The sequence below is a fragment of the Psammomys obesus genome, unplaced genomic scaffold, assembly GCF_907164565.1.
Source record: "Psammomys obesus unplaced genomic scaffold, mPsaObe1.curated_primary_1811, whole genome shotgun sequence".
In the NCBI taxonomy this organism is placed as follows: Eukaryota; Metazoa; Chordata; class Mammalia; order Rodentia; family Muridae; genus Psammomys; species Psammomys obesus.
The window spans coordinates 83,475-110,116 of record NW_026590062.1 but is presented as its reverse complement, the minus strand read 5'-3'; the positions used below and the strand labels follow the sequence as shown (position 1 = coordinate 110,116).

The 26,642-nt window shown below is 43.5% G+C and overlaps 2 protein-coding genes across 5 annotated transcripts in view; both read left to right on the top strand.

Annotated features, from left to right (window-relative positions):
• The first annotated feature begins 135 nt into the window (after positions 1-135).
• Positions 136-12,418, top strand: Pxmp2 (peroxisomal membrane protein 2). Its single transcript, XM_055606055.1, has 5 exons — positions 136-326; positions 2,161-2,271; positions 4,138-4,300; positions 9,099-9,218; positions 12,109-12,418. Exons 1-5 carry the CDS (start codon positions 205-207, stop codon positions 12,175-12,177), a joined length of 585 nt encoding a protein of 194 aa, XP_055462030.1. The 5' UTR covers positions 136-204; the 3' UTR covers positions 12,178-12,418.
• A 2,846-nt stretch (positions 12,419-15,264) lies between these two features.
• Positions 15,265-26,642, top strand: part of Pgam5 (PGAM family member 5, mitochondrial serine/threonine protein phosphatase) — a 29,611-nt gene continuing 18,233 nt past the window's right edge. Inside the window, exons 1-6 of one of the 4 annotated variants that reach the window (XM_055606054.1) lie at positions 15,301-15,940; positions 18,223-18,401; positions 19,465-19,590; positions 19,671-19,759; positions 19,854-19,987; positions 23,540-24,644. In XM_055606054.1, coding sequence (XP_055462029.1) covers positions 15,750-15,940; positions 18,223-18,401; positions 19,465-19,590; positions 19,671-19,759; positions 19,854-19,987; positions 23,540-23,621 — 801 coding nt within the window. In that variant the 5' untranslated portion in view covers positions 15,301-15,749 and the 3' untranslated portion in view covers positions 23,622-24,644. Of the gene's footprint in view, positions 15,941-18,222; positions 18,402-19,464; positions 19,591-19,670; positions 19,760-19,853; positions 19,988-23,311; positions 24,645-26,642 lie in introns of those variants that run through there. The other 3 variants (XM_055606053.1, XM_055606052.1, XR_008720001.1) reach the window with 3 other exon arrangements.

Genomic DNA, 26,642 nt, shown 5'->3' with positions numbered 1-26,642 from the left:
GAGCGCGGAGGGTGGGTCTCAGGGACCGGGAGCAAATGCTGTGGCTTCTGGGAGAGCGCACGGCGGCCTGGCCCGGCGGGCTGAAGACTGTGGTAGGGCAGGAAATGTCAGGTTGCCCTGGCCCTGTGCCCGGCGTCTTGGGCCAGGTGTCCGACCAGCTAGCTGTTGGGTGGGCGCCCGGGGCGACTCAGAGCTGGGACCGCGATGGCACCTGCCGCGTCAAGGCTGCGGGCGGAATCCGAGCTTGGGTCGCTTCCGAAGCGAGCGCTTGTCCAATACTTGCTGTTCCTAAAACTCTACCCCGTGCTCACCAAAGCAGTCAGCAGGTGGGTGCAACAGCGGTGCTCTACCTAGGTCGGGAACCCTAGATCGCATATCAGATATCCTGGATATCCCATCAGACATTTACATTGCGATTCATAACAATAGCAAAATTAGAGTTTAGAAGTAGCAAAGAAAATAATTTTATGGTTGGGGTCATCACAACATTAGAAACTGTATTAAAGGGTCACAGCATTAAGAAGGCTGTGAACCACTGCTGTGGAGGAATGTGGGTGCCAAAGGCAGATTCCTGCATTAAGGTGTGCCCAGTTCTGCTTAGGCAGTAAATGTTTGTGTATTGGGTCTCAAGCATTAGCCCTTGCAGTCTGAAAGCTGTGGAGATCAGGGACACATTTCAACTCTGAGTGATTATCACTGTTGCTGGTGAGCTCTGCCTTTTGATCTACATCGTTCTATTTCTTAATGACATATCCCTGTTTCTGTGAATTTTTATTAGCGAATTTTGTGGGCTTGCTCTCTATTAGCCTTATGTAAGTATGAACAGAGTGCTTCCCGTGTGCTGGGCATATCGCTGTGGTCAAATTAGGGGCATAGCCTTTTCTCTCACGGAGCTGAGAAGAACAACATAAACAAACAAGCATACAAACAAAAAAGGCAGGTAAATATGTAACCCAGAGCATTTAGGGAAACTTCTCCCTGTGTTGTTGACTTTGATCAAAACCACAGAGAAGAGAAGCAATAGTTCACAGGGCACAGTAAGTACAAAAGTTCTGAGGGAGGAATGCAGGGCATGTTGGAGGGGTGAAGAGGACTGTGTGGGTGGAGAAAAGAGAGAGTAGATGGGAAGAGGTGACCAAAGGTCCGGTTAAGAGCGTCCTTAAGATCCATATTAAAATGTTGGGATTTTATAGTTTTTAGAAGACAGTTTATAGACCTGTCGTGGTTAATGCTTAGTTGTCAACTTGATAGAATTTAGAATTGCCAGGGAGATGGACCTTTAAGCATGCCTGTAGGGGACTATCTTGATTACCTTAATTGAGCTGGGAAGATCTGCCCATTTGGGTGGAACCGTTCCTGGTTGGGATCTTTGACTGTAAGTGGAGAAGGAGCTAGCTGAGCAACATACACTTCTCTTTGCTTGACTGTGGCTGTGCTGTGACCAGATGCTTCAACTTCCTGTTGCCTTGACTGCCCCGCAGTGATGGTCTGTAACCTTTCGCTGTGAGCTGAGATAAACCTTTGTTCTCTTCAGTTTCATAAAAAGATACTAAGACAAGACCCAACCTTCTTAAGAAGCAACTGGCCCTGTCTTCTTTCTGGGAATTTTACTTCAGGAGTGTAAATTTACACACAAATACTATAGAAGTGTGTTACAGCTCTTTTACAACCTGTCTAGCAAGTTTTCTGACTTTTTTTTTTGAAGCCTCTCCCAACCCCCCCCAACAAAACAAAACAAAAATAAAGAAAAATCCTGGTGACTTCTGCTCCATTTCAAATGTTTTTTTTTTTTTTAAACTACAGTATAATATCACATACAAGTATCAGCATGAATATAGATCACAGACCACGGTCAACTTCTGAGTGTCCTCATGAAGATTCCTGCTATTGCCTTTGGCACCCGGGCCTTCACTGGAGCAGCTAAGGGGATGTCGGAAGGCATGCAGCCCAGCAGTTTGAACTCTCATTGTGCTCCCTGGTGGTTTTGGCTTTAGGTCATAGTGTCTCTGTCTTCAAGAGCTTTACCTAAGCAAGCTGCTTTAATAAGGACTCACCCCTCCATCTCCACAGCAAGATCTCACAGCAGCCCTGCTATTGCCGTGCAGGCAAGGCATGCCCTTGTGTCTGTTGCTCATTTTCTGATTGCCTCTTCTTCCACAGTGGCATTTTGTCAGCCCTTGGAAACCTTCTGGCCCAGACGATTGAGAAGAAGCAGAAAAAAGACTCTCGAAGTCTAGATGTCAGTGGGCTTCTCAGATATTTAGTGTATGGGTAAGTGCCACAGAGAGCTGCCTCCCCTCTGCAGACCAGGTTCAGCACAGCTGACTACTAGCATTAAGACTTTGGAATACTTTGGTTTGAAAACCCAATTCTGAGGCTGGAGAGATGGCTGGCTCAGCTGTTAAGAACACTGACTGCTTTTATAGAGAAGCCCAGGTTTGATTCTCAGCTCCCATATATCAGTTCACAACTATCTGTAACTCCATTTCCAGGAGATCTGAAGATCTCTTCTGACCTCATAAAGCTCCGGATACATGCATGGTGTACAGGCATACCTGCAAGCAAAACATCCATGCACAAAGAACAGAAAATAAATTTTAAAAAAAATGAAAAAACAAAAACAAAAATTCTTTAAGAAGCATCAGAGAGGGCTGGAGAGATGGCTCAGAGGTAAAGAACACTGGTTATTCTTCCAAAGGTCCTGAGTTCAATTCCCAGCAACCACAGGGCAGCTCACAAACATCTACAGTGAGATCTGGTGCCCTCCTCTGGTGTTCAGGCAGAATGCCATATAAATAGTAAATAAATAAATCTTAAAATTAAAAAAAAAAAAAAAAGAAGCATCAGAGAGCCAGGTGTAGTGGCACATGTCTTTAATCCCAGCATTCAGGAGGTAGAGGCAGATGGATCTCTGTTTGAGGCCAGCCTGGTCTACATAGTGAGTTCCAGGACAGCCAGGGCTACATAGTGAGACCCTGTCTCAAGCCAAAACAAAAGACTTCCTCGTGTGTGTGTGTGTGTGTGTGTGTGTGTGTGTGTGTGTGTGTGTGTGTAAATGAAAGAGAAAAACTGAGACTGCCTTATATATCCTTGAACTCTGACCTGATTGCCTCTGCCTCCTGAGTGCTGGGATTATAGGTATGCACCACACATCTGTTTTTGTTTTTAGTGTGTTAGGAATCAAACCTAGGGTTTTTTGCATGCTTGGAAAGTACTCTACCAACTTAGATTCAGTCCTAACTTCACAAAAGCTTCCAAGAATAATAATTTGGGTCATTCAATAAAATGTTTATAAAGCCATGTACCCCTTACTTTGACAAGTAACAAGATCAACTAAGGTACCCTAACCCCTCTCAAATGGTTTTGGCCTCCCAAAGACTTCGGTTTGCCCTGTTGCCACAGTGGCACGGGAAAAGTCCAATTGAAAACCCTGCTTACAGACTTTGGTTGTTGGAACTGAAAGACCCTGCTTCCTGATCCTCCCTGTATTACTGTGCTTTATGAAACTCAGTTCTGCTGGACTTGGTTCACCTGGGAGTGATCCAAGTCTGGACTAGAGATCAGGAGTTTAGAAAAGTCAGAGGGTAGTCCCAGGTTTTCTCTGGCCAGTTTTCCCCAAGAGCCTAATGAAAATCTCTTGGAGCTGAGGTATGCCTGTTTGTTTATCAGAGCCTGGTAAGGCACGAGGGCACAGATGTGGACAGATAGCTTAACGGCGGGCGTGGAACACAGAGGAGTTCAGATAGGCATATACCTTAGCCAGGGCCATCATTATGGCTGTCCCAGGTGACCGAATAAAAGAACTGGCAGAAGTGACTTAAGTGTTTTCAGACAAAATGAGTGCCTGAAAAAAAAATTTCTAGATCTATACAAATTTGTGTGGTAAGCTGGGTGGTGGTGGTACACACCTTTGATCCTGGCAGAGGTAGAGGAAGTTGATCTGGCCAGCCTGGTCTACGGAGCAAATTCCAGGACAGCCAAGGCTACACAGAGAAACCCTATCTCGAAAAACAAAAACAAATTTGTGTGGTCAGTAAGTACTTCCGGGGAAGAGAAGAGGGTGTAGGATCTGAGGTGAGTGTTGGTGTGAGGTGTAGGAAGAACCACAGTGCAACTCACAGCTCTGTGGTACTCCAGGTTCTTCGTCACAGGTCCATTGAGTCACTACCTTTACCTCTGCATGGAATCCTGGGTCCCTCCTGAGGTCCCCTGGGCCAGAGTCAAGAGGCTCCTGCTGGACCGCCTGCTCTTTGCCCCAGCCTTTCTGCTGCTGTTCTTCCTCATCATGAACTTTCTGGAGGTGGGTGTTTGTCCTGGAGCTTGCTGGGTCTCTAGTTAAAAGTGCATTGGCCGCCTTGCTTCCTAGGGTGGGCCTCGAGGTCTGAACTTTTACTGCTCTCAACTTTCATTCTCTCCCTTCCTCTTTCTCCCTCCCTCCTTCCTTTCTTTCGAATCTCATACATGCATCTAATGTGTCTGCCCCTCCCCTATCCCCACTTTTCTTTTCCAACTTCATGTGTTCTTTTTTTAACCCTGAGTTCACTTAGTGCTGCTGTCTGTATGTGCAAGGGCATAGGCCTGTCAGGGCTGCACCTCTGAAAAAAACTGACTTTGCTTCCCAGAAGTCATTAATTTCCTGTATTTCTTCTAAGGGAGAGCTGTATGAACATGTCCCCTATCTATACAGGGATTTTCTGGCTTGATCTGGTTTGGGACTTATAGTCAAAGTTGCTTTGAATTCATGTGTACAGTAATGCTGTCACGTCCAGTAAATAGTGTTTCCATGGTTCTGTGTGTATATGTATCTGCAAGCGTGTATGGCAGAATGTGTGTAGAGATCAGAGTTGCCCATAGGAGTTGGTTTTTTCCTTCTACTACGTGGTCTCAGGGATTGAACTCAGGTCATCAGGTTTAACAGCAACTACCATTACCTGCTGAAACATCTTGCAAGCCCTCAATTGTCTATTTTCATGGTTTTCGTTTTTCCTTGTGAAACTAGGAAACAGACCACAGGAGTGTTAAAATTGCCTGTTTGTCCCCAGTAGAGGTCATAAGCCTCATAATCCATGTGGCAGTTGTTGATTTTATTGTGGAACTGTCCTTTGGTCTTAGCACCAGTTCTGCTGTTGAAGAGGCATATACTACTCTAACATAGAGTTGGTTTCTAAATATTTTGATAACTTTTAGTATAGTTTTTTCACTTGTGTGTTTTATATACCAAAATGATTCTAAGCCAAGTTTGGTGGCTTATGCCTGTGACTGCCATACTCGAGAGGCTGAGAAAGGAGGATTGCTACAAGTTCAAGTAATCCTGGACTGTAAGGTGAGATCCTGTCTCCAGAACCTAAATCAATAAAAATATAAAACGTGAACTAACATTATTCTGAGAAGGAATGATTATAGGCTTTGCCAACGAGATCTGTGCTGGGATACAAAGTGAATAAACTGTAATTAATAAAAAAAATAAAAAAAAATAGGAGTTGGAGAGATAGCTCAGAGGTTAAGAACAACGATTGCTTTTCCAAAGGTCCTGAGTTCAATTCCCAGAAACCACATGGTGGCTCACAACCATCTGTAGTGAGATCTGGTGCCCTCTTCTGGCATGAAGGTGTATATTCAGGCAGAACAATGTATTCATAATAAATCTTTTAAAAATAAATTAATTAATTAATTATAGAAAAGATCTGTGCTACAAAAACCTTAAGGTTGTGTCATGTTGCAAAACCCTTCACAAGGAGTTTGTTAGTACCAGGTGAAAAGTATTTTAATTTGTATACCATTATTTATAAGTCAGACACTATATGTCAAATGCTGTGTATCCCATGAACTTTGCTTCTTTTATATCAGTGTTTTTCTTTTTCTTTTCTTTCTTTTTTTTTTTTTTGTGGAAAGGGTATTTTTTGAGACAGGGTTTCATGTAGCCCAGACTGGCCTTGAACTTGGTATGTAGCCAAGGATGACCTTAAACTCCCAATCGTCCTGCCTCTACCTCCCAAGTACTGAGATTACAGATGTGTACCATCGTGCCATTTTTTTCTTACACTGACTTGTGTATTTGGATATATTAAGAATAATAGTCCTTTTACACAAATAAAAGTAGCAAATAAGTTTCCTATTTTTTTAGGTGTTTCAAACTTTCACATAAAGTTCCATAAATATCCATATAAAGGTAGCATGTAAACTTGTATAAATAAAACTTGAGTGTGTGTGCACGTGTATGCACACACCCACACACACATGCCTGTGCATATCTGTGTGTGTTTCCTGTGTATGTTTAAATATAAAGTTTTAAAACTTTATATTCAACTCTCATACTCTTTTCCTTTTGCATTTTCTGATAGAAAGATAATATAAACATAAGCTTTCTAGTGATTGTGTGGTACATCTTTTTTCTTTTTCGGTCTTTGAGTTTTTGTTCGTATTTGATGTGTATTGGTGTTTTGCCTGCATGTATGTCTGTGTAGCACAGATTTGCTTGGTGCCCATGAAAGCCAGAAGAAGGCATTGGATCCTCTGGAACTGGAGTTATAGACAGCTGTGAGCCTCCATACGGGTACTGGGAATCAAACTGGGGTTCTCTGAGAAAGAGCTAGTGCTATTTATTTATTTATTAATTATTTATTTATTACAATATATTCACTTTGTATCCCAACTGTAGCCCCCTCCTTGGTCCCCTTCTAAGCCCGCCTTCCCTCCTTCTTTTCCTCCCATGCCCCTCCCACAGTCACTGATAGGAGAGGTCCTCTTCCTCTTCCATCTGACCCTAGCGTATTAGATCTCATCAGGACTAACTGCATTGTCTTCCTCTGTGGCCTGGTAAGGCTGTTCCCCTCTTAGGGGGAGGTGGTCGAAGAGCTAGTCACTGAGTTCATGTCAGAGACAGCCCCTGTGCCCCTTATTAGGGAACCCACTTGGAGACTGAGTTGCCATGGGCTACATCTGTGCAGGGGTTCTAGGTTATCTCCATGAATGGTCCTTGGTTGGAGTATCAGTCTCAGAAAAGACTCCTGGGCCCAGATTTTTTTGGCTCTGTTGGTCTCTTTGTGGAACTTCTGTCCCCTCCAGTTCTTTCTATCTCTGTCTTCTTTCATAAGATTCCCTGCACTCTGCTCAAAATTTGGTTACGAGTCTCAGCATCTGCTTCGATACCCTGCTGAGTAGACTCTTTCCGTGGTAGGCTCCTGTCCTGTCCCCTCTTTTCTCCCACTTCTGATGTCTATCCCGTTTGTCTTTCTGAATGAGGATTAAGCTTCTTACCCAGGGTCCTCCTTCTTGCTTAGCTTCTTTAGGTGTACAGATTTTGGTATGTTTATCTTATATTATATGTCTAATATCTACTTATAAGTGAGTATATACCATGTGTGTCTTTCTGCCTCTGGGATACCTCACTCAGGATGATCTTTTCTAGTTCCCAACACTTGCCTGCAAATTTCATGATTTCCTTGTTTTTAATTGCTGAGTAGTATTCCATTGTGTAAATGTACCACAATTTCTGTATCCATTCCTCAACTGAGGGACATCTGGGTTGTTTCCAGATTCTGGCAATTACAAATAAAGCTGCTAAGAACATGGCTGAGAGCCAGTGCTCTTAACTGCTGGGCCATCTCTTCAGGGACCTGGACCAGAAGGTTGTTCTTCAGAAACAGGGTCCCAAGGGGGAGAAATGGGGATTCGAAATATAGGAACATTGGGACCAGGAAGTCCTTCATGAACTGATGGTTCATGCAAGTAAGTTTATTAAGAAGTACAGCATCTTGTATACAGGTTTCAGGGGTGTGGGGTGGGATGGGACAGTGTCACAATCAGAGCACATAGAAGCTTTGATACTGAAAACCACCGCCCTTCAGGTGTTAAGATTTGGTTTCCTTGGATCTAGAGCCACAGCTCTCCCCAAGGCCCTGGCCCCAAGCCATCACGGTTCTGTTGAGCTTATTCCTGGTTTTAGAGATGGAACTGTGTTCCTTCTCCATATTTCAGGGCCTTAGGGAAAGCCAGGTGGCCTGGCTGTCAGTACTCTAGCCCCTGTTTGATACATCTTGATAAGATTCTAAGAAAAATAATTTATACTTTCCTCTTCTATCTTTTGAGTTTTATTTTTGTTTACAGGTGAAAGTAGACTTCTGTCTCCACTTTCCACTTATCTCACATATTGTCTCCTATGCACTGAAATCTTTAGTGTTTCAAAATAATTATCATGTTCTTATTACCATACATACAAGCAATTATTTAGACTCAGTTTTTTTTTTCTGGATTTTCACTTTTATTGGATGTTGTTTTGGTTTTTGTATTACTTTCATTTTTGACTATTGCTTACAGATATCTTTTTGTTGTTGTTAGTTTTTTTTTTTTTTTTTTTTTTTTTTTTTTTTTTTTTTTTTTTTTTGTTTTTTTTTTTTTTTTTTTTTTTTTTTTTTTTTTTTTTTTTTTTTTTTGTTTTTTTTTTTTTTTTTTTTTTTTTTTTTTTTTTTTTTTGAGACAGGGTTTCTCTGTGTACCCTTAGTTGTCCTGGCCTCACTTTGTAGACCAGGCTGGTCTCAAACTCACAGAGATCCACCTGCCTGTGCCTCCCAGAGTGCTGGAACTGTAGGTGTGGGCCACTCCACCCAGCTGCTTACAGATTATTTTAATTACCATAATTTTACAGTATTTAAAAAAAAAATAACTGTGTTGAGGCAGGTGTTTCTATTCTTTTTCAATGTGGTCTCTCTCAATACATTTATTTTTCCAGATAATATATAGTGGGGTTGTCTCTTAAAAATTGTTAAGTTCTGACTGGAAAATTAGTCATCTTTGGCAGTTAATGTGAAAGCATTGAGAACTGAGCCCTTAGTCTGGCCACACCGCAAGTCATCATCAGATTGCTGTAAGGAGCTGATGGAGACGGACACCACCCAGTGTGAGAGGCAACATGCCACTGAGGTGTTGTCATTGAAGATTTTCCACCTGGATAGTTGGCTCCTTTTAGCTGCAGGGTAGTAAGTGCAGATGTGTTTTAAAATATAATACTGGTTTTACAATTTGTTTTCAAGGTCAAGGTACCCCATTAAAGTTGCTATGGATGGAGGGACTGCTCACAGCTACCCTTACCTTCCCTGCAGGGGAAAGATGTCAGTGTCTTTGTTGCCAAGATGCGGAGTGGCTTCTGGCCTGCACTGCAAATGAACTGGAGGATGTGGACACCCTTGCAGTTCATTAACATCAACTATGTGCCCCTGCAGGTGAGGCTTGCCTTGTATCCACTGAAAGTCTTTGTTATTTTTTTTTTTTTCTAACAAATGTTAGTACTCTCAAGCCATGTTTTCACCTGTCTTTGGAGGTCTGGTCCATCTCTGATCATTGTCTGTGAGCTTTACATTCATAGCTGCAGAACTTCACAGGGACCCCAAGCAGCTGTTCATCCTAGTGCTTTGTAGTAACTGAAACAATCTGGGTTGCTTGGGCTGAAGGGCTGCAGCTGAGCAGTCAGATACAGGGCAACAGACAAGTACAGTGGAGCAGGTAAGTAGAGAAGACCCTGGCTTGGAGCAGGGTCTTCAAGGGGCTGCCTGGTCAAAGAGAAAGCCTCTGGGAGGTAACTGGGAGAATTGCAGTGCTTGTAGGCAGGCACAAAGGTGCCGCTGTGGAAACTGCCTGCGGAAGGATGAGTGAACTTGTTGGCTTTGAGCAGTGGAGAGCAAAGGAGAGTGGTCTGTATCTTTTGGTTCAGTGTTCTACAGATGCTATAACTTGTGTACTGCTTCAGGTTGCTAAGTACTAGCTGTCCTTGTGCCAGGCCCATCCCCTATGTTTCCCTAAGACCTTTCTGCAACTGGAAGGGCTCAAAGTCCCAGTAAGTCTACACAGTGGGTGGCAGGATCCTGCTGAACCTTAAGGGAGAAGGGCCATCAAAGATGCAGATTTTTCCTTCTCCAAGGGCATGCTTCCTCTGGCTCTAGCTCTGGTTTTGCCCAGGGAACCAGCAGGGTTCTTCCAAGAATTGGTACCTAAGTATTAACTAGATACCTCTGCCAAGTTCCAAACCCAGGAACTAGGTCTATACACACTGAAGAAAGAGAAGGTGGGAACCTTGACACCCAAGTTGCCAACCTGGGCCATTCTTCCAAACAGGCTTCTCTTGGGCAGCAAACTTAGTCTGTTCCAGGAACTTAACCCTTTTCTGTGCTCTGTTAAGCATCTTTCCTATAGGGAGCTCACAGACTAGGGTCCACTGAAGGAGGAACAGAGTAGGGTCAGCATAGGACTCCCATTGGTTAGAAGAGAGAGCTTGGCCAGTGTCCACACACATACAGCATATGTACTATAAACATACATACCATGTAGACTACACTCTAACACACAGACCACCACATTATATGTATTACTTAACAAGCACACACAGAGACCACCCACATTCATATATACATACATACATCACATAGACCACAAAGTAGGAGAAAACCAACAAACATTTAGGATATAGCAAAGGGCTGGTCAACCATAGCAGAAATAGTAGGAAATTAAAGCGACACCTCCCTCCAAAAAAAACCAACAGGTGGCCATCTTGAAGTAACCTTGTCAGAGACCTTCTAAGAGCCATACTGGGATGGATTAGGAGCTAAATCCAGATTGTTTTGATTAAAGAGTGAGTAGGAAGCAGACAAATTACAACTCAAGCCAGGCAAGTCAGTTACCATAATTCATTACTCTGGAGGCAGAGGCAGGAGGACCAGGAATTTCAGGCCAGCTTAAGAAGGGAGGGAGGACAAATCACAAGTCTAGAAACTGTTCCTGGGAAGTCAGAAGATGGGATGAAATGGTTAGGAAGCCGGAGTGATAGAGAGGTCTTGAGGTCAGAGAAATAATGTCATGTTTACAAAACTATGTTATGAAGCTGGGTATGATGGCACACGCCATTAATCCCAGCACTTGGGAGGCAGAGACAGGCAGATCTCTGTGAGTTTTTTGCCAGCCTGGTCTACAAAGTGAGTTCCAGGACAGCTAGGCTACACAGGAAAGCCATGTCTTAAAAAAACCAAAAATCAAAACTATATTATATACATATATGGCTGCTTCTGGGATGGATGGACATTCATGTCCTCTAGGCTACCTTAGGAGCAGGAGAGAATGGGGTTCCCCTGGATGAGTGCAGAATGGTGTTTCTGTAGGAGTCCTTTCTGTGTGACTACAGAAAGCTGACATGAATGGTCAAGACTGCTTGGCCTCTCCCCTCTGGGTCTGAGCAGGAAAAGGGGGTTAAGTGTTTGGAAAAAAGTAAAGAAAGCTTCCAGGCAAAAACAAAACTCTCTTAGTTATGGGCCTGGGACAATTTTTTGTTTGTTTGTTTGTTTTGCTTTGTTTTTGTTTTCTTGTTTTCCAAGACTGGGTTTCTCAGTGTATCAAGCCCTGACTGTCCTGGACTTGATTTATAGACCAGGCTGGTCTCAAACTCAAAGAGATCACCTGCCACTGCCTCCCAAGTGCTGGAATTAAAGGCATGCCACTGTCTGGCTGGGCCTGGGATAGTTTTGCTTACAGTACTGGAAACTACACTCAAAGAGTGCTAAGGAGACAAGGATGACAGACTTTCAACCCTAAAGCATATAGAGGAAAGATATAGAGAGATTGGTGGGTCAAGGAATGAAGAGGCCAGAAAACTGCTTTCAAGTAGGGATGTGAGGTTAGGCTTAAGGTTTTAATTTTAGATAGTTGCAAAGGAATGCTTGAGGGACAAGAAAGCTGTACAAGTATCATTATGCTCTATTTCATGCTCCAGTGCCAAAGACTCATAATTAACAAGGCAGCCAAATTGTTACTGTCACAGAGTTGTCTGCTTAGCAGACAGCAATTAACTGAATGTGGGTTAAGTCCAGATGATTAGCTCAGATACTGGGGCGGTGGTGGGCTAGGCTGAGGCCATTCACAGAGAGCATTGTTAGGAGAGCATGATTTGTACCCCTACCTCTGCCAGGCCCTAACCTCATTCATTACACAGTAAAGGCTCAGGACCTTCAATAGTGGGAAGGTAAGATAGATCAAACAGCTGAAGGGATGAGTTTCATCGGGGGTGACTGATGTGTAAAGGGTGTGGTCAGGATTTCCACTCACCGTGGCCTGATGATCTTTTGGCAGTTCCGGGTGCTCGTTGCCAACATGGCAGCTCTGTTCTGGTGTGCCTACCTGGCCTCTCTGGGGAAGTGATGTCAGATACACCATGGATGAGGTCTGGGGGAATCCACCCATCAGCAGGAGAGAACAGAATTCATCATTCAGGACATCATCTGACTAAATTATGTGATTCAAAATACCTTACAGTTACAGAGGGAGGAAATGGTTAGTGTCAGAATCTTGTGCTTCGGAGAGACAGCACCAGACTCAGAGGAGATAATCTTCGTTGTCACTGTAAACTAGATAAAGGTTAATAAACAGTGATTCAGCTGTTTCTGTGATGGTTGTGATTTCTCAAAACAGTTATTGTTGCTTGGAAAGAAATGCATGGCCAGATATCTTTAAATTCTTTTGTATTGTGCCAAAGTGTATACAACACCATTTTTTAATGTACAGTTCTGCAGCATTAAGTACAGTCATGGCTCTGTGCAAGCATTACCAGCATCCATTTCTACGTGTTTTTCATTTTAAAGTAGAACTGTTCCTATTAAACACCAGCTCCCCATTCTTCTCATTCTTTCCAGGCCAATAATTACCATCTGTATAATGTCTTAAATGTGAGCCTACATACCTCATAGGATTTGTTGATGTTATTCTTTTAGGACTACCTACCCAGCATAATAACTGCATGTTGATTAATCTTGATCATCAGCTTGATTCGATTTAGAATCACCATGGAAATATACCTCTGGGTGTGTCTATGAGTATGTTTCCAAGAAGGTTTTACTGGGGCTGGAGAGCCAGTGGTTGAGAGCACTGGCTGCTCTTTCAGAGGACACAAGTTCAATTCCTAGCACCCACATGGCAACTAACAAGTGTCTTCCTGTTCCAGGGGATCTGACACCCTCATACAGTCATACATGCAGGCAAAACACCAATGTACATAAAAAAATGAAGAAAAAAAAAAAAAGAAAAACTTAACTCCCTTCCCCCTCATCAGTTCTAGAGATCAGCCATGATAACATTTGCTGGGGGATTTCTGTGCCAGTAGTCTTCTGAATCCTTCATGAGTTAACATCACTTGATCCTATAACAATTTTGTACCATTGTTCTTTGCACTTTACAAATGGGGAACCTAATTCGGGTGTTCAGGTGTAGTCTCTAATAGGTCTATTTTTGTTTTTTCATTGGTGGGTTTGAAAGCATCAGCATGCTTTCCCACCTTAGCATGTGGCCTCAAAATGTCTGGTAGGCCAGTATGGTGAGGTCACTGAGGTAGATACAGGTTTTGTTGTTGTTGTTTGTTTGTTGAGACATGATATCAGGTAGACAGGGCTACCTGGCTGCACTTGAACTCATGTAGTTAACAGTGACCTGAAATTTTTGTAAAGTTTTATATTTAAATTATAATTTTTATGTAAAGTTTTTACTATATAATCCTGCCTGGCCTGGAGCTTGCTGTGTAGGTTAGGGTGGCATTGAATTCCCAGAGATCCACCTGCTTTTGACTCCAGAGCCTGGGGATTGAAGGAGTGTACCATCATGCTCCATTATGACCTGCCTTTTCCTCTAAAGTCCTGGAGATTACAAGCATATCTCACCTGCCCAGCCTCTTTGCTTTAAAGCAGTATGATTTCCTATTTCTGGCACATCACAGCCTACATAACTTAACTTATTTCATACATATTTATTGGCACAACCACATATAGAGGAGGTCAGAGAATACTGTTTCCTCCACTTAGACACTTATCATCGTACTTACAAGTAGTTAAATGAACTGGGAATAGTTTTGGTAGGTAAGAAAATAACCTTTTTCTCAAACCTAGCCCTGGATACTTTGACCAATATTTCCTTTAATATATTTTAAAGGATTTTACTTATTTTTGTTTTATGTGTATTAATGTATGCTTGAATTTATGTCTGTGAACCATGAGTATGCACTGCCCTTAGAGGCCAGAAGAGGGCGTTGGACCTCCTGGAACTGGAGGCACACACAGGGACTGGGAATTAAACTTGAGTGCACTGGAAGAGCAGCCAGTGCTATTAACCAGCTCTCCAGCCCATCCACCCCTCTTTTTTAGAAACAGGGTCTTATGCATTCCAGGCTGGTCTTGAACTCCAAGGATGACCTTGAACTTGTGATCTCCCACTTCCACTTCTTAATTGTTGAGATTATAGGTTTGCCCCACTACACTTGATTTATGCAATACTGAGGATGGACCCAGGGCTTTGCTTGAGCTAAACAAGCACCCTACCAACTGAGCTGTGTACCCAGTCTACCAATATTTTTACCTATCTATCTATCTATCTATCCATCCATCCATCCATCCATCCATCTATCTATCTATCTATCTATCTATCTATCTATCTATCTATCTACTATCTATATTTCTGAGACAGGGTTTCTCTGTGTAGCCTTGGCTGTCCTGGACTGGCTTTGTAGAATAGGCTGGCTTTGAGCTCACAGAGATCCGCCTGCCTCTGTCTCCCTGAGTGCTGAGATTACAGGTGTGGGCCATCAAGCCCGGTTTCTACCAATATTTATATACAAATACATAAATGGTCTTTAAAACTGCACTGTTACGTGGTACCACAATTCAACACATGCCTCCCTGCTTAGTGTCTCCATTATGCCATTGCCCCCACTTTGCAGTGACATGTAAACTAAAGAAGTGCACTAATAATTTTTTGAAATGAAGCAGCAAATTTATTTCTTTAAAAATTTAATGCTCAGAACAGCCACATAATCCAGGCTTGCTGGCATGGGCTTTACTCCCATCATTCAGGAGGCAGAGGCAGGGAGATGGGTCTCTGTGAGTTCCAGGCCAGCCTGGTCTACAAAGTGAGTCCAGGACGGTCAAAGAAACCCACAGAGAAACCTATACAGAGAAACCCTGTCTCAACCCCCTCCTTCCACCCTCCCTTCCCCAAAGAAAAAGAGCTGTAGTATTAGTCACTGTTAAAGGCCAAAGGCGTGAGAATCTCTGAGGTTACAGGTTCATTCAAAAGCAGTAATATTACCAAATGCCTGCTGCTGTTCACTACTGCTCAAAGTTGAAAATTATAATAGCAGCCACCTTCTGGGCCTGTTGATAGTTAAAGCCCAAGGCCATAAACTCAAGTAAGTCTCTGGGCCTGCTAGTCTAGTCCCTACGCCTTGGGTCAACAGTTCAAAACTGCCAGCACTGGAAGAATAGTTGGACTCCTTCTACTCAGAAGGACTTGGTCAGTTGATAGGTAACAATTAGGGCGGTAAAACTTGGAGGCAGGATGGTAGGTGTGTGGAATGGAGAATTGATAGTTGAATACAGAAAGTTCAGGAAAAAAAATGGAATAAATTCTGGAGGTGAATGCTTCTAGTTAAACAGTATGTATAAACTTAAGGATTACAAAAGAAAACACAAAAACTCTAGGTCTAGAGCAAGAACCAAGTTGGAGGTTTTTCAGTTCGCCCAAACCCAGTGCCAGATTTTGATCCCCTGGGTACTCACACCCACCAAGCGAAGGGCGTGTGCATCTGCCACCCTGAGACTACCGGCAGGTGGCACCCCAGGCCGCATTTCCTGTTCAGTCTTGGGAAAGGGGCGGAACTTCCTCCAGCCGGAAGCGGGCACGTACGGAAGCGTGTCCCTGGCGGCCTGCTGTCTGGCCGCGCGATTTGAGGCATGGCTTTCCGGCAGGCGCTTCAGCTGGCGGCCTGCGGGCTGGCGGGTGGCTCAGCTGCTGTTCTCTTCTCGGCAGTAGCGGTGGGAAAGCCGCGAGGCGGCGGGGATGCAGACACGCGCGCGACCGAGCCGCAGGCCTGGACTGGCGCCCCGCGTCCCGGGCCCGGCGTCTGGGACTCCAACTGGGACAGGTGCGGGGACGGGAGGGTGGGGCTCTGGCCTGTTTTCTTACATTCATCGCGGTGTGGCTGATAACGGTGCCCTGAAGAGCACGGTGTGTGGTAGGGGTTCTTGAGTTTGTGTGAACCGGGGCAGTCGGCCCTTTGAGAGTTCCCGTACCAGGCTGGCGCGTCCTCCAAGGGTCTCCGTGCTGAACCATCCCTCCCTCCGAGGGTACCTATGCTTGGCCGGGCCAGTTTCCTGGAAGAGTCCTTGTTTAAAGACGGTCCACCCGAAGGTTTGTGTCCCAGGACCATTATCCTCTGAGGATCTGAAATGCTAAAGGAACTTTACTTATAGTCAGGGTCTTGATACATAGCCCAAGTTGGCCTCACAAATTCTGCTGCAGTCTGCGGAAAACTGGTATTATGCATGCTATTCCTATAGAGGTCAGAGAACCTGGTGCTTCAAGTAGAACTAAGGGTTACCCATGGAAGCAGGGTATAATGTTGCACATTTTTAATCCTGGCACTGGGAGTCAGAGGCAGGCAGATCTCTGAATTCTAGGCCAGCCTGAGCTTATATAGAAACACGGTGTCTCAAAAAGAGCAAAAAGAATTAGGTTAGCTGGTTTTTGCTTATTTTCATATTTGCGTGCCATGTCTAAATGTGTGGATGGACCTGTACAGTGAGTGACAGGATCTTTGTTAGGTGGGGAAGGATGGATAAACTACTACAGGAAGAGACTAGGAAGAGGGCATGTCAACTTGATGTCTTTCTGGTGTGCCTTCCTCTCTGACAGTAGTCTCCAAATTTTGTTTGGTCTAGCCCCACATATTCCTGCTTGTGCAACAAGACTTTGGCTTGGTCGTATAAGGGATTAACATCCCAGGCTAGCCTGTTCAGATAATACTTGAGCTACTGCCACATTCTGCAGACCTTCCTCTTCCACCGTGGTAATTTTGGCAGGTTTGGCTTGCCCTGTTCCTGTCCATTGAACTGTAGCTTCAGTTTCTTCAGCTCCTACACCCAGGCCACTACTAACTCAACCATTGTGATGGTCACTACTCCAGTGACTGCTGAACTTTTCAAATGTGTTTAGTGTGATTTAGGAAAAAAAGCTCTATTTTTATTCAATTTTAACTTAACTAGAGTAATCCTTCTGTATCCTGGGGATTGGTTCCAGGATCTCTGGACATACCAAACTCTGTTGTTGTTCAGGATAGTATAGTACTGAACCTAGACATGTAGCTTATCCTCATATATCCCTAGATTATTATTAATACAATAAAATTGCTTCCTAAGTAGTTGTTATATAGCTTGAGGTAAAATTACATAAAAAGACCTGATTTAGTACAGATGCATATTTTTTGAATATTTTTTATATTCATCTGCTTGAATATATAACTGAGGACTCCTCAGCTACAAAGGACTTAAGTATATTTTGATTTTCTTATTCAAACTGGCCTTTTGTGATCCTTCCACTTCAGCATCCCATGTTCCCACAAGTACAAATTTGTACTATGAGAAAATACAGCTAAAGGCCCATGTCTAGTATTTTTAATTTAAGTTGGGGATGTTGGTATGTGCTTATAATCTTGGTACTTGGGAGGCTGAAGTAGGATTGCTGTGACCTCTGCCTGAGCTACATTGAGAGACCCTGTCTCATAACCAACAAAATAAATGTGAATGAAACAGCCCCATAACTAGTAGATTCATACCAACAGCACAATTCTAGGCTCTGCTGCAGTGCAGCTACTCATTCTCACAACCTATCCTGTCGCCTGGTTACATGCTATTGACAGTTTCTTCTTTTTTCCTTCTCATGTGCATGTGTATGGGATCATGTTTGTGGGTCTGTGTAAAAGACTGAGGTAGATCAAGAGATTCTTCCTTGATCAAGCTCCTAGATTATCCTTTAAGGCACTGTCTCTCAGTCAAGCCCAGGACTTGCCACTAGATAGCATCTTCTGGGAATCCTGTCTCCACCTTCTGAAGCTGGAATTTTAGGTGGATCACTGTGCCTACCCAGTATTTATGTGGCTTCTGAACTCCGGGCTTCCTGCTTGTTATAACATTAACCCCTGAACCATCTCCTCGGTCCATCTTCACCAAGAGCACGAACCTCACGCTTTACCTATCTGTCATGCCCACTTTTGTGTCACTCAGAGTAGGCCCGGCCCTTGTGTGAAGAGTGAAGGTATGCTTAATGAGGCTAGCCTCTCTAGACTTGGCTTTCCCCCTGGCCTTTTCGCAAGAACTGAAAGGTGTCTTAGACGAGAGGTCATAAGACGAGACATACTTTCACAAATAGGCGAGAGCCAGTATCTCTCATTAACCTGAAGAAAAGGAACGTGGAATCTGGAGAAGAAGAGCTGGCATCCAGGCTGGACCACTATAAGGCAAAGGCTACAAGGCATATATTCCTCATCCGGCATTCCCAGTACCATGTGGATGGCTCCCTGGAAAAGGACCGCACTCTGACCCCATTAGGTATGACTCCTTGATTGGTGGTGAAGTTATCAGCTGAACCTGGGATATAGGCCTTCTCCCTTTTCTTCTTCCTTCTTCTCCTCCCTCCACCCCCTGTCAGCATGGTGATAATGGAGACAGAGTCTCATTATGTAGTCTAGGCAGGTCTGAATTCATGATCCCCCCTGCTTTGCTTCCCAGGTAGGTGGGAACATGAATACATGGTAGTATGCCTTTACATTTTAAACAATTTCTTAACTTGGATGGCATATTTTCCATGTATACACATTCAAAAGTTTGATGGTAATATGTCTCCAGGATTATTTTTCAGCAGATTGTTCCAGCAACCTGAGGTGTTGCTTTGTTGCTTTTGACCCCTGGGCACAAGCAAGAAATCAGGTCACCACTGTGGTGACGCAGGTTACCATATCAAGCAGAAATTGTTTTCAAAACAAAAGAAAAATGGTTTTTTTGGAATGTTTTCAGCTAAATTACATTTGAGGAAAAGCATCTATATTTAATACCAGTGTCTCCTTGTGTCCTCTGAGAATCAGTTTGTAGTTTGTGCTTTGTTTTATGAGGCAGGCCTTGAACTCGTGGCACTCTTCCTGCCTAGCCTTCTGAGTCCTGGGATTATAAGTCTGCACCATCAGGCCCAGTTCAGTTTTTCTGTTTTTCTGTATGTTGTCATGTTGTGTCTATTGTCACAAGGCAGTGGGCCACTGATACTGAGACTTGATTTTGTTGTCTTTCCTATGAGTCCCAGGAACTGAACCTAGGGTCTTGAATGTTAGACAATTCTACCAATGAGCTATGTTACATTGTAACTTGACTTTCAATATAGTTGAGTAAAAATAGGAATAGCGAAGGGTCCACATTTCACTGCTGGCAAGCTTTACTCATTGCTAATTGAATCAGGTGCATTTTTTTCCCTGGGGTTGAGGACAGCTGATTGTTTCTTTGTTCCCTGAGGCCCGACTCTGCCTATGAGGATAACATCTTCAGTAGTGTTTGATGGCACCTTGCTGTTTCTGCAGTAAGTGGAAGGTCCTGGGATGACATTCGCAAGTATTTTTCCTTCAAGGTCGAGAACAGGCTGAACTCACGGGGATCCGACTTGCAAGCCTGGGATTAAAGTTTAATAAAATTGTCCATTCCTCTATGACCCGTGCAGTGGAGACCACAGACATCATCAGTAAGCACCTGCCAGGTGAGTGCCGGTTGTTTACCATGCTGAGAGTGTAGATTCACTCTTAGGATACATTGCTGAAAAAGTCTACTCTCTTCCAGGTGTCTCCAGAGTCAGCACAGACTTACTACGCGAAGGTGCCCCTATTGAACCAGATCCACCTGTCTCTCACTGGAAGCCAGAGGCTGTGGTAAAAATGCCATCCCTTGTGCCACTGGATTAGGGCAAGGGTTGCCCTCAGCCTTGTCTGCTTGCACACTGACAACTCCTTGCTCTGTTCCTAGCAGTACTATGAAGATGGAGCCCGGATTGAAGCTGCCTTCAGGAACTATATCCACCGAGCTGATGCCAAACAGGAGGAGGACAGCTATGAGATCTTCATATGCCATGCCAATGTCATCCGCTATATTGTTTGTAGGTAAGTGCAATCAAAAACTCCTATGTCTAGTTCACTGTGTCAGCACCCAGTTTCTCTGCCACCATCCTTCCTGGCCTTGGTTTCTTCAGCCTTGGGAGCTTCCTTGGTCTTGACTCAGAGGGTAATACTGGCGAAATCTCATCAGTTGTCTATAGAATATTTTTCTGTTCTGCCTTCCTCTGCTGTATCAGTGATAGGTCCCCAGTGAAACTGGCCATGACAGTGTATATGCTCAACAAGCTGTGTTCTGGTCTCCATTACTTTATACTGGTGAATGTCTAAGGACCACTCAAAGTCCCGTGGTTTTGTTTGTTTGGGTTTTCTAGACAGGGTTTCTCTGTGTAACCTTGCCTGTCCTGGAACTCACTCTTTAGACCAGGCTGGCTTTAAACTTAAGAGATCACCTGCCTTTGCCTCCTAAGTGCTGGGGATTAAAGGCGTGCACCACTGCCACCACCATCTGGCCAGTCATGTTTTTTTCACATACTTGTTCCAACTGCCTGTTGGTCTATGCTGCTGTAGCAGTCAACACTGGACCTGCTCTGAGATTTTCTTTCTGTCATCCTCTTGGTACCAGTACTTCTATTAAAGCACATTCTTTCTCCATGTTTGTGTGTTTGTGAGCAGTGTGGGCACCTCGGGAAATATGATACTTATCTGCTAGTCCTGTACATGTGATTGGACATCTTGTACATCATGACTTGTGATTCCTGGTTTGTTGCTCAGTCTGCTTTGTGTTTTGAATTTTTCTTTACTTTCTGTACAACAGAATGTTCCAGGCTCATGCTGTTTCCTTGTATATCCTTGTTTTAGCCACTTTTCCATGGGTGCCAGCATAGTAGCCTGTTTTCTGTTCTTAGACTGTCACCCATGCCCCTCAGAGGCCCAGGGATAACTAGGGAACCTCATAGTCAGTTAGGTGAGCATCAGTCTCAAGAAAATACAAGGTTGTTGGGGAGCTGGGAATCCCTACTGGGCTCTTGGAGCTCCATATTACTGAGAACTGGTAGTAGAGTTCATGTTCTCCAATAAGAGCAAGTGCTTCTAAAATGATGGATGTTTCAACTGCTTGTCACGATCCACCCCATGTATTCCTCTTAACATGTGAACAATCCAGGAAATGCCCTGTCTATTTTGTACCTCATTATCTTATATTCTATAATAGTCTCTGATGACTGTTGAAAATGCAGAAAGAAGTAATTATGAGCTTGGGAAGAATACTTTCTCTGTGAGGAAAAGCAGGTAGTTTTTAGTCCTATTCAGGAGTGAGCATCTGGGGTTGTGAAGGGTAGGACTGAGCCCACATAGTCATCTTGGGCTGGGATGTGGCTTAGTGATAAATAGCCTGTCTGGCAATGTACAGGAGCCTGGGTTTGATCCTCAGTACCAAGGAACAAAGATTTTGTTTCATTTTAAAAAATAGTTATTATGTGTGCCATAGAGCTTGTGTGGAGGGCAAGGACAATTTTATGGAGTCACTTCTCTCCTTCTAACTTTATGTGGATTCCTGGGACTGAACTGCACTTGCTAGGCTTGCATAGCAAGGGCCTTTACAAACCCAGTTGAGCCGTCTCATAGGCTCACTTTATTCTTTTTTTTTTTTTTTTTTTAAGATTTATTTATTTATTATTTATACAGTATTCTGCCTGCACAACAGAAGAGGACATCAGATTTCATTATAGATGGTTGTGAGCCACCATGTGGTTGCTGGGAATTGAACTCAGGACCTTTGGAAGAACAGACAGTGCTCTTAACCTCTGAGCCATCTCTCCAGCCCCACTTTATTCTTTAAAAATATAGTTTATGCCAGATGTGGTGGCATATACCTTAAATCTCAGCATTCAGGAAGCAGAGGCAGGCAGATCTGAGTTCCAGGCTAGTCAGGGTTATATTTTGAGACCCTGTCTCAACAAAACAAAATAAAGTGGTATCGTATATAAAGTAACACCCACTTATGATCTGGGTGTACTGGCACATACTTTAATCCCAGCATTTAGAAGGCAGAGGCAGGTGGATTTCTGTGAGTTCTAGGCCAGCCTCTTCTATATAGCAACTTCAAGTTGAGCCAGAGGATGCACAGTATGACTGTCTCCAATAAAATAACAAATGAAACCTGTTTATGTGAATAGCTGTGTAGCCCCCTGAGGATCCAAAAGTTTTTCTAAGAAGCAGTCTACAACAGCACCCTGTTCCAACAGACTGGAGATGTATCTCCACTGGTTGAGTGCTTGCCAGGCCTGTACAAAGACTTGGGTTTGTCTCCAGCAGCACAGCGTAGTAGTGCATGCCTATCATCCCAGCACTTAGGAGGTAGAGGCAGGAGGATCAGAAATTCAAAGTCATGTTATTACTATTTAGTGAATTTGAGCCAGCCTGAGCTACATAAAAACTTAAAAAAAGAAAAAAGTGTGTGTGGGAAGCAAATATGTTCCCTTTTCAATATTAGCCAGGACATATCACAAGGCTTTTACAGTATTTACGCGTTAAAACTGATAAACCTAGCAGCAGGAAATGTCATAGGTGTTGGTAAGCTAAGTGGCAGAACTTAACTTGGGCCAGTTTCTGAGGATAAAATACAGTCAATTATTAGACAATGAAAGACACCAACTGTTCAGTTAATACTCGTGTATGTATCATGTAGGTGCTCTCAGGGGCCAGAAAAAAAAGGATTCCCTGGAGCTGGAGGTATGAGAGGTTGTGAGCTACCCAACGTAAGTGCTGAGAATTGAATTCTGGTTCTTTAGAAGAGCCCCAATTCTGTACTCTTAAATAGCATGGAAGGCCCAGCACTGGGGAGGCAGAGGTAGTGGTAGGCAGATCCCTTGAGTTCAAAGCTAGCCTGGTCCACAGAGTGAGTTCCAGGACAGCCAAGACTACACAGAGAAACCCTGTCTCAAAAACAGAACAAAATAAAACTAGGGAGAGTGAAAGTGAGAATGAGCTCGCGCAAGTGCATGGAAATACTGCAGAAGTCATGATTTATACACCTCTATTCTGGGAGGCCAGCCACATCCTGTCAGAAATACTTCTAGCAAAAATTTTGATGCTTCTTGTTATAGTGGAAAACAGTAAATGTCTTGATATTACTAGCCCTGAGAACATTTCTGACTTAGTTGAGGCCTTGTCTCCACATGTTGGATCCCTTACTTAGAGGACCATTGAGACCTTCCTCCTGCATATCCTTTTTCTGAAGACAGGAGCACCTCAGTTAAATGTATCTACTCCAAAAGGCTGTCAGCCTTGCCTGACCTCAGCTTCTGCCCCTGAGCAAAGCAGCTCTGTACCAGCCTGAGCTTTCTGCCAGCATTATCTTTCTCTCCCCAGAGCACTGCAGTTTCCCCCGGAAGGTTGGCTCCGCCTGTCCCTCAACAACGGAAGTATCACCCACCTGGTGATCCGACCCAACGGTCGTGTTGCACTCAGGACCCTTGGGGACACAGGGTTCATGCCCCCAGACAAGATTACGCGGTCCTGAGGCTGCCTGTAAAACTGCACCCTCTCCTCTGCTGGTGGCCTGGTTGCAGCCTTCCCTTCCTTGTCTTCCCTGTCCAGGCTGTGCTGTGGCTTCATGTTGTCTCCAGGAAGAGGATATCTCAAATGTCACATTTGGGTGCTTATTTCTGGCCCAGGCTGAAGAAGGCAACGTATGGGCTAGATGGCCTTTTGAAAGCTTTCTACTTTAGCATTACTACACTAGCACAGCCCTATGAGGTGTGACAGGAACTTTCTCAGACAGAAGACTGGCTGTGCTGTATCAGGTGGTTACAGCAGATTGACTGAACAACCCATAACCTCTGGCACAAAACCTGTCAGGTACTATGGTGGTTGTTTACAACTGATAATTTCATATACTCCAATCTAGGAACTTTTGTTGCTGAAGTATTTATCAAAGATTTTCCTCATGTGGTTCTTGCTTTGAAAACCAACTTGTCAGCTCAGTTAAGAGCTCCTGTGTCTATTGCAGCTAAATGAATTGAAGGGTAAAGGGACTGGCTTCTTATAAGGTAGATATAAGCCATGAATGAAGTAGAATTACAAAAAGGCTGTGGCTTGTATATGGCAAGTAGGTGACAGCCCTGTGAGAGGTTCTTTGGAGGTAATGAAACAGCCCCCACTGACTGACCAGAGGAGGTGGCGTATGCTTGTAATTCTAGCATGTGGGAGGCAAAGGCAGGATCATGAGTTTCTAGCCAGCCTGAGCTACGTAGGAAGACTCAGAAAAATATTCCAGACCGACAGTTTCATCTTAGGTTGCAACTGGCTTCTGTTAACCTTTGGGCTTGTAGGTTATTTAGAAATGATGTGTTTATTCCAGATATTCTGATAATTTATGAAAAAACTGGTTTGTGTGTATGTGTTTTTTTTTTTTTTTTTTTTTGGTTTGTTTTTTTGTTGTTGTTGTTGTTTGTTTTTTGAGACAGAATCTTAACTGTTGCCTAGGCTGGCCTCAAGCTTGAGACCCTTCTCAGGCTTGTGAATGTTGAGATTGCACATATACACTAGCACACCTGGCCAAAAAACAAACAAAACCACAGTACAGTTTCTGCGAAGTGGTTGTGAGCATTTTCTGTAATCAGTACAATGATTTGGAATATCTGACCCATCTCTCTGTCCTTTCTGGAAATGAGTATGTAATAAAGTTTTACTTTTTTGTTAATTGTTTGTTTCTTTTAAGAAGAGAAAGTACAATTGGAAGCCCTTTGTCAGTGTTTCTATCCCAGGCTTGATCCCAGCTACCCTGCTTGGAAGACTACCTCCCACAAGCCAGAAGGCACACTGCTTTCTGTCCAACAGTAAGCTTGCAAAGGTGGAGATAATTTTCTAGAAATAGTTGAAGCAGGCAGGGCAGGCTGTCAGCTTCTAAACACAACTCAAGGTTCCTCATCTGACCTCATGGGAAGGTAAAAGCATTTCACAGAACACAGTGACTTGCTCAGGGTTAGGGGTTAGGGAATCCCCAGGTGGTACAGCCTCCATGGCAGCCCCCTATCGAATGGCAGTATTTTAGGAACAAGCTTTAGCTTTGGGGTGAGGCTAGCTCCTTGTATGTGAAATGAATTATCTTTCTTGGGGGCTAATGGTCATCTGCAAGGCATAGTAATCACTTGTAACAGCAATGATCTTTGCAGGCTGACAGCTTGATCCCCTAGTCAGTTCTCCTATCCCTTCAGATTCCACTACCAGTTAAAAAACTCACATAGTGGCAGCTGAGAATGACATAAGACATACGAACAGTAGGGACAAGCTAGAGCAGGGCCTGCAGAAGTTTGGTTGGTCAGGATACCAGTGATAAGATTTCAAAAAAATGTTCCACACTTGTTATATCAAAATTGATCCAATAGGTTTCAAATGCTCCTGGGTAGACCTTTCTTGCCAGGCTGTTGATATACACAACGCTATGTCAAAATCTAATTTTCTGATTTTAAAATTATACTGTTGGAGGCTGGAGAGATGGCCGAGAGGTTAAGAGCACTGACTGCTCTTCCAGAGGTCCTGAGTTCAGTTCCTAGCAACCACATGGTGGCTCCCAACCATCTATAATGAGATCTGGTGCCCTCTTCAGGCATGCAGTTGTACATGCAGACATTATATCTCATTTGCCTCAGGAAAATACTGGAATAAAATATAACACAACCCCCAAAATAACTGTACTAATTGTTAGATTTGAAGCCAATCGGTTTTCAAAGTTATGACCAGAATGGAGCATTTGGCTCAGTTTAAGAGCTAAGTAAGTTCTGGGCATAACCTGTTTTCTTAAATATGAAACTCCTTGCAATTTTTAGGGTTTTTTTGTTTGTTTGTTTGTTTGTTTTTTTCTTTTCTTGAGACAGGGCTTCGCTCTGTGTAACCTTGGCCAAAGACCAGACAGTAATTGGCCTGCCTCTGCCTCCCAGAGTGGTGGGATTACAGGCATGTGTCACCACGCCCAGCATTAGTTTTCTTATGGTCTATACCTACACATGCTGTGAATACTTGGGCAGAAGTGAGTGCCCACCATATTAGGGAGGCATCTGGCCAGGGTCTCTTAGAGGCTCAATAACATTGTGATGGAAAATGTTTTGTTTTGTGGTGCTGGATATTGAAACCATATCCAGTGTGTAAAGACTTCTGAAACCCTGGTAACAATATTGTTAAGTCTTGCCAAAACAAACATTATACACTTGTGTAACTTGAGGGAATCTGAATGAAAGTGGTAAGAATGGTATGCCACTAGGTGGTAGATTCTTCTTGACTATTATGTTCTGTTCTATTCCAATGATTTTTTTTTATGAGACAAGTGAAAAATGCTAATCTAATTTTAAAGCCAGAAAATGACAGGGTCTTGACATAGCAAGTGTGTGTCAATAGCCCAGCAAGCAAAGCCCAACTCAGGAAGACAAAAGTCTTAACCATTCATTTCCTCTGAAAGCGGTAAAGATCAACTGGTCAATAGTATCTGGTGTTGGCTCCTGCCACAGTGCAGCAAGCACTTACTTTCAACAACATTGTGCACTGTTCTCTAGAAATGAACACTGGGGACTTTTGTTCTCTCAGTTACAAAGTTCATCTAGACCATATCACTGCAGTAAGGATGCCTTATACACCCCTACCACACATTAACAACTAATGGTTGTTAATAAAAAAAGAGGTGTTATATTGCCATATAATCAAATGA

Bases quoted from the DNA above. Each gene is read 5' to 3' on its own strand.
- Pxmp2 (XM_055606055.1), top strand. From the start codon at position 205: ATGGCACCTGCCGCGTCAAGGCTGCGGGCGGAATCCGAGCTTGGGTCG. The intron at 327-2,160 runs GTGGGTGCAACA...CTTCTTCCACAG, and splicing joins CTCACCAAAGCAGTCAGCAG to TGGCATTTTGTCAGCCCTTG. The intron at 2,272-4,137 runs GTAAGTGCCACA...GTGGTACTCCAG, and splicing joins CTCAGATATTTAGTGTATGG to GTTCTTCGTCACAGGTCCAT.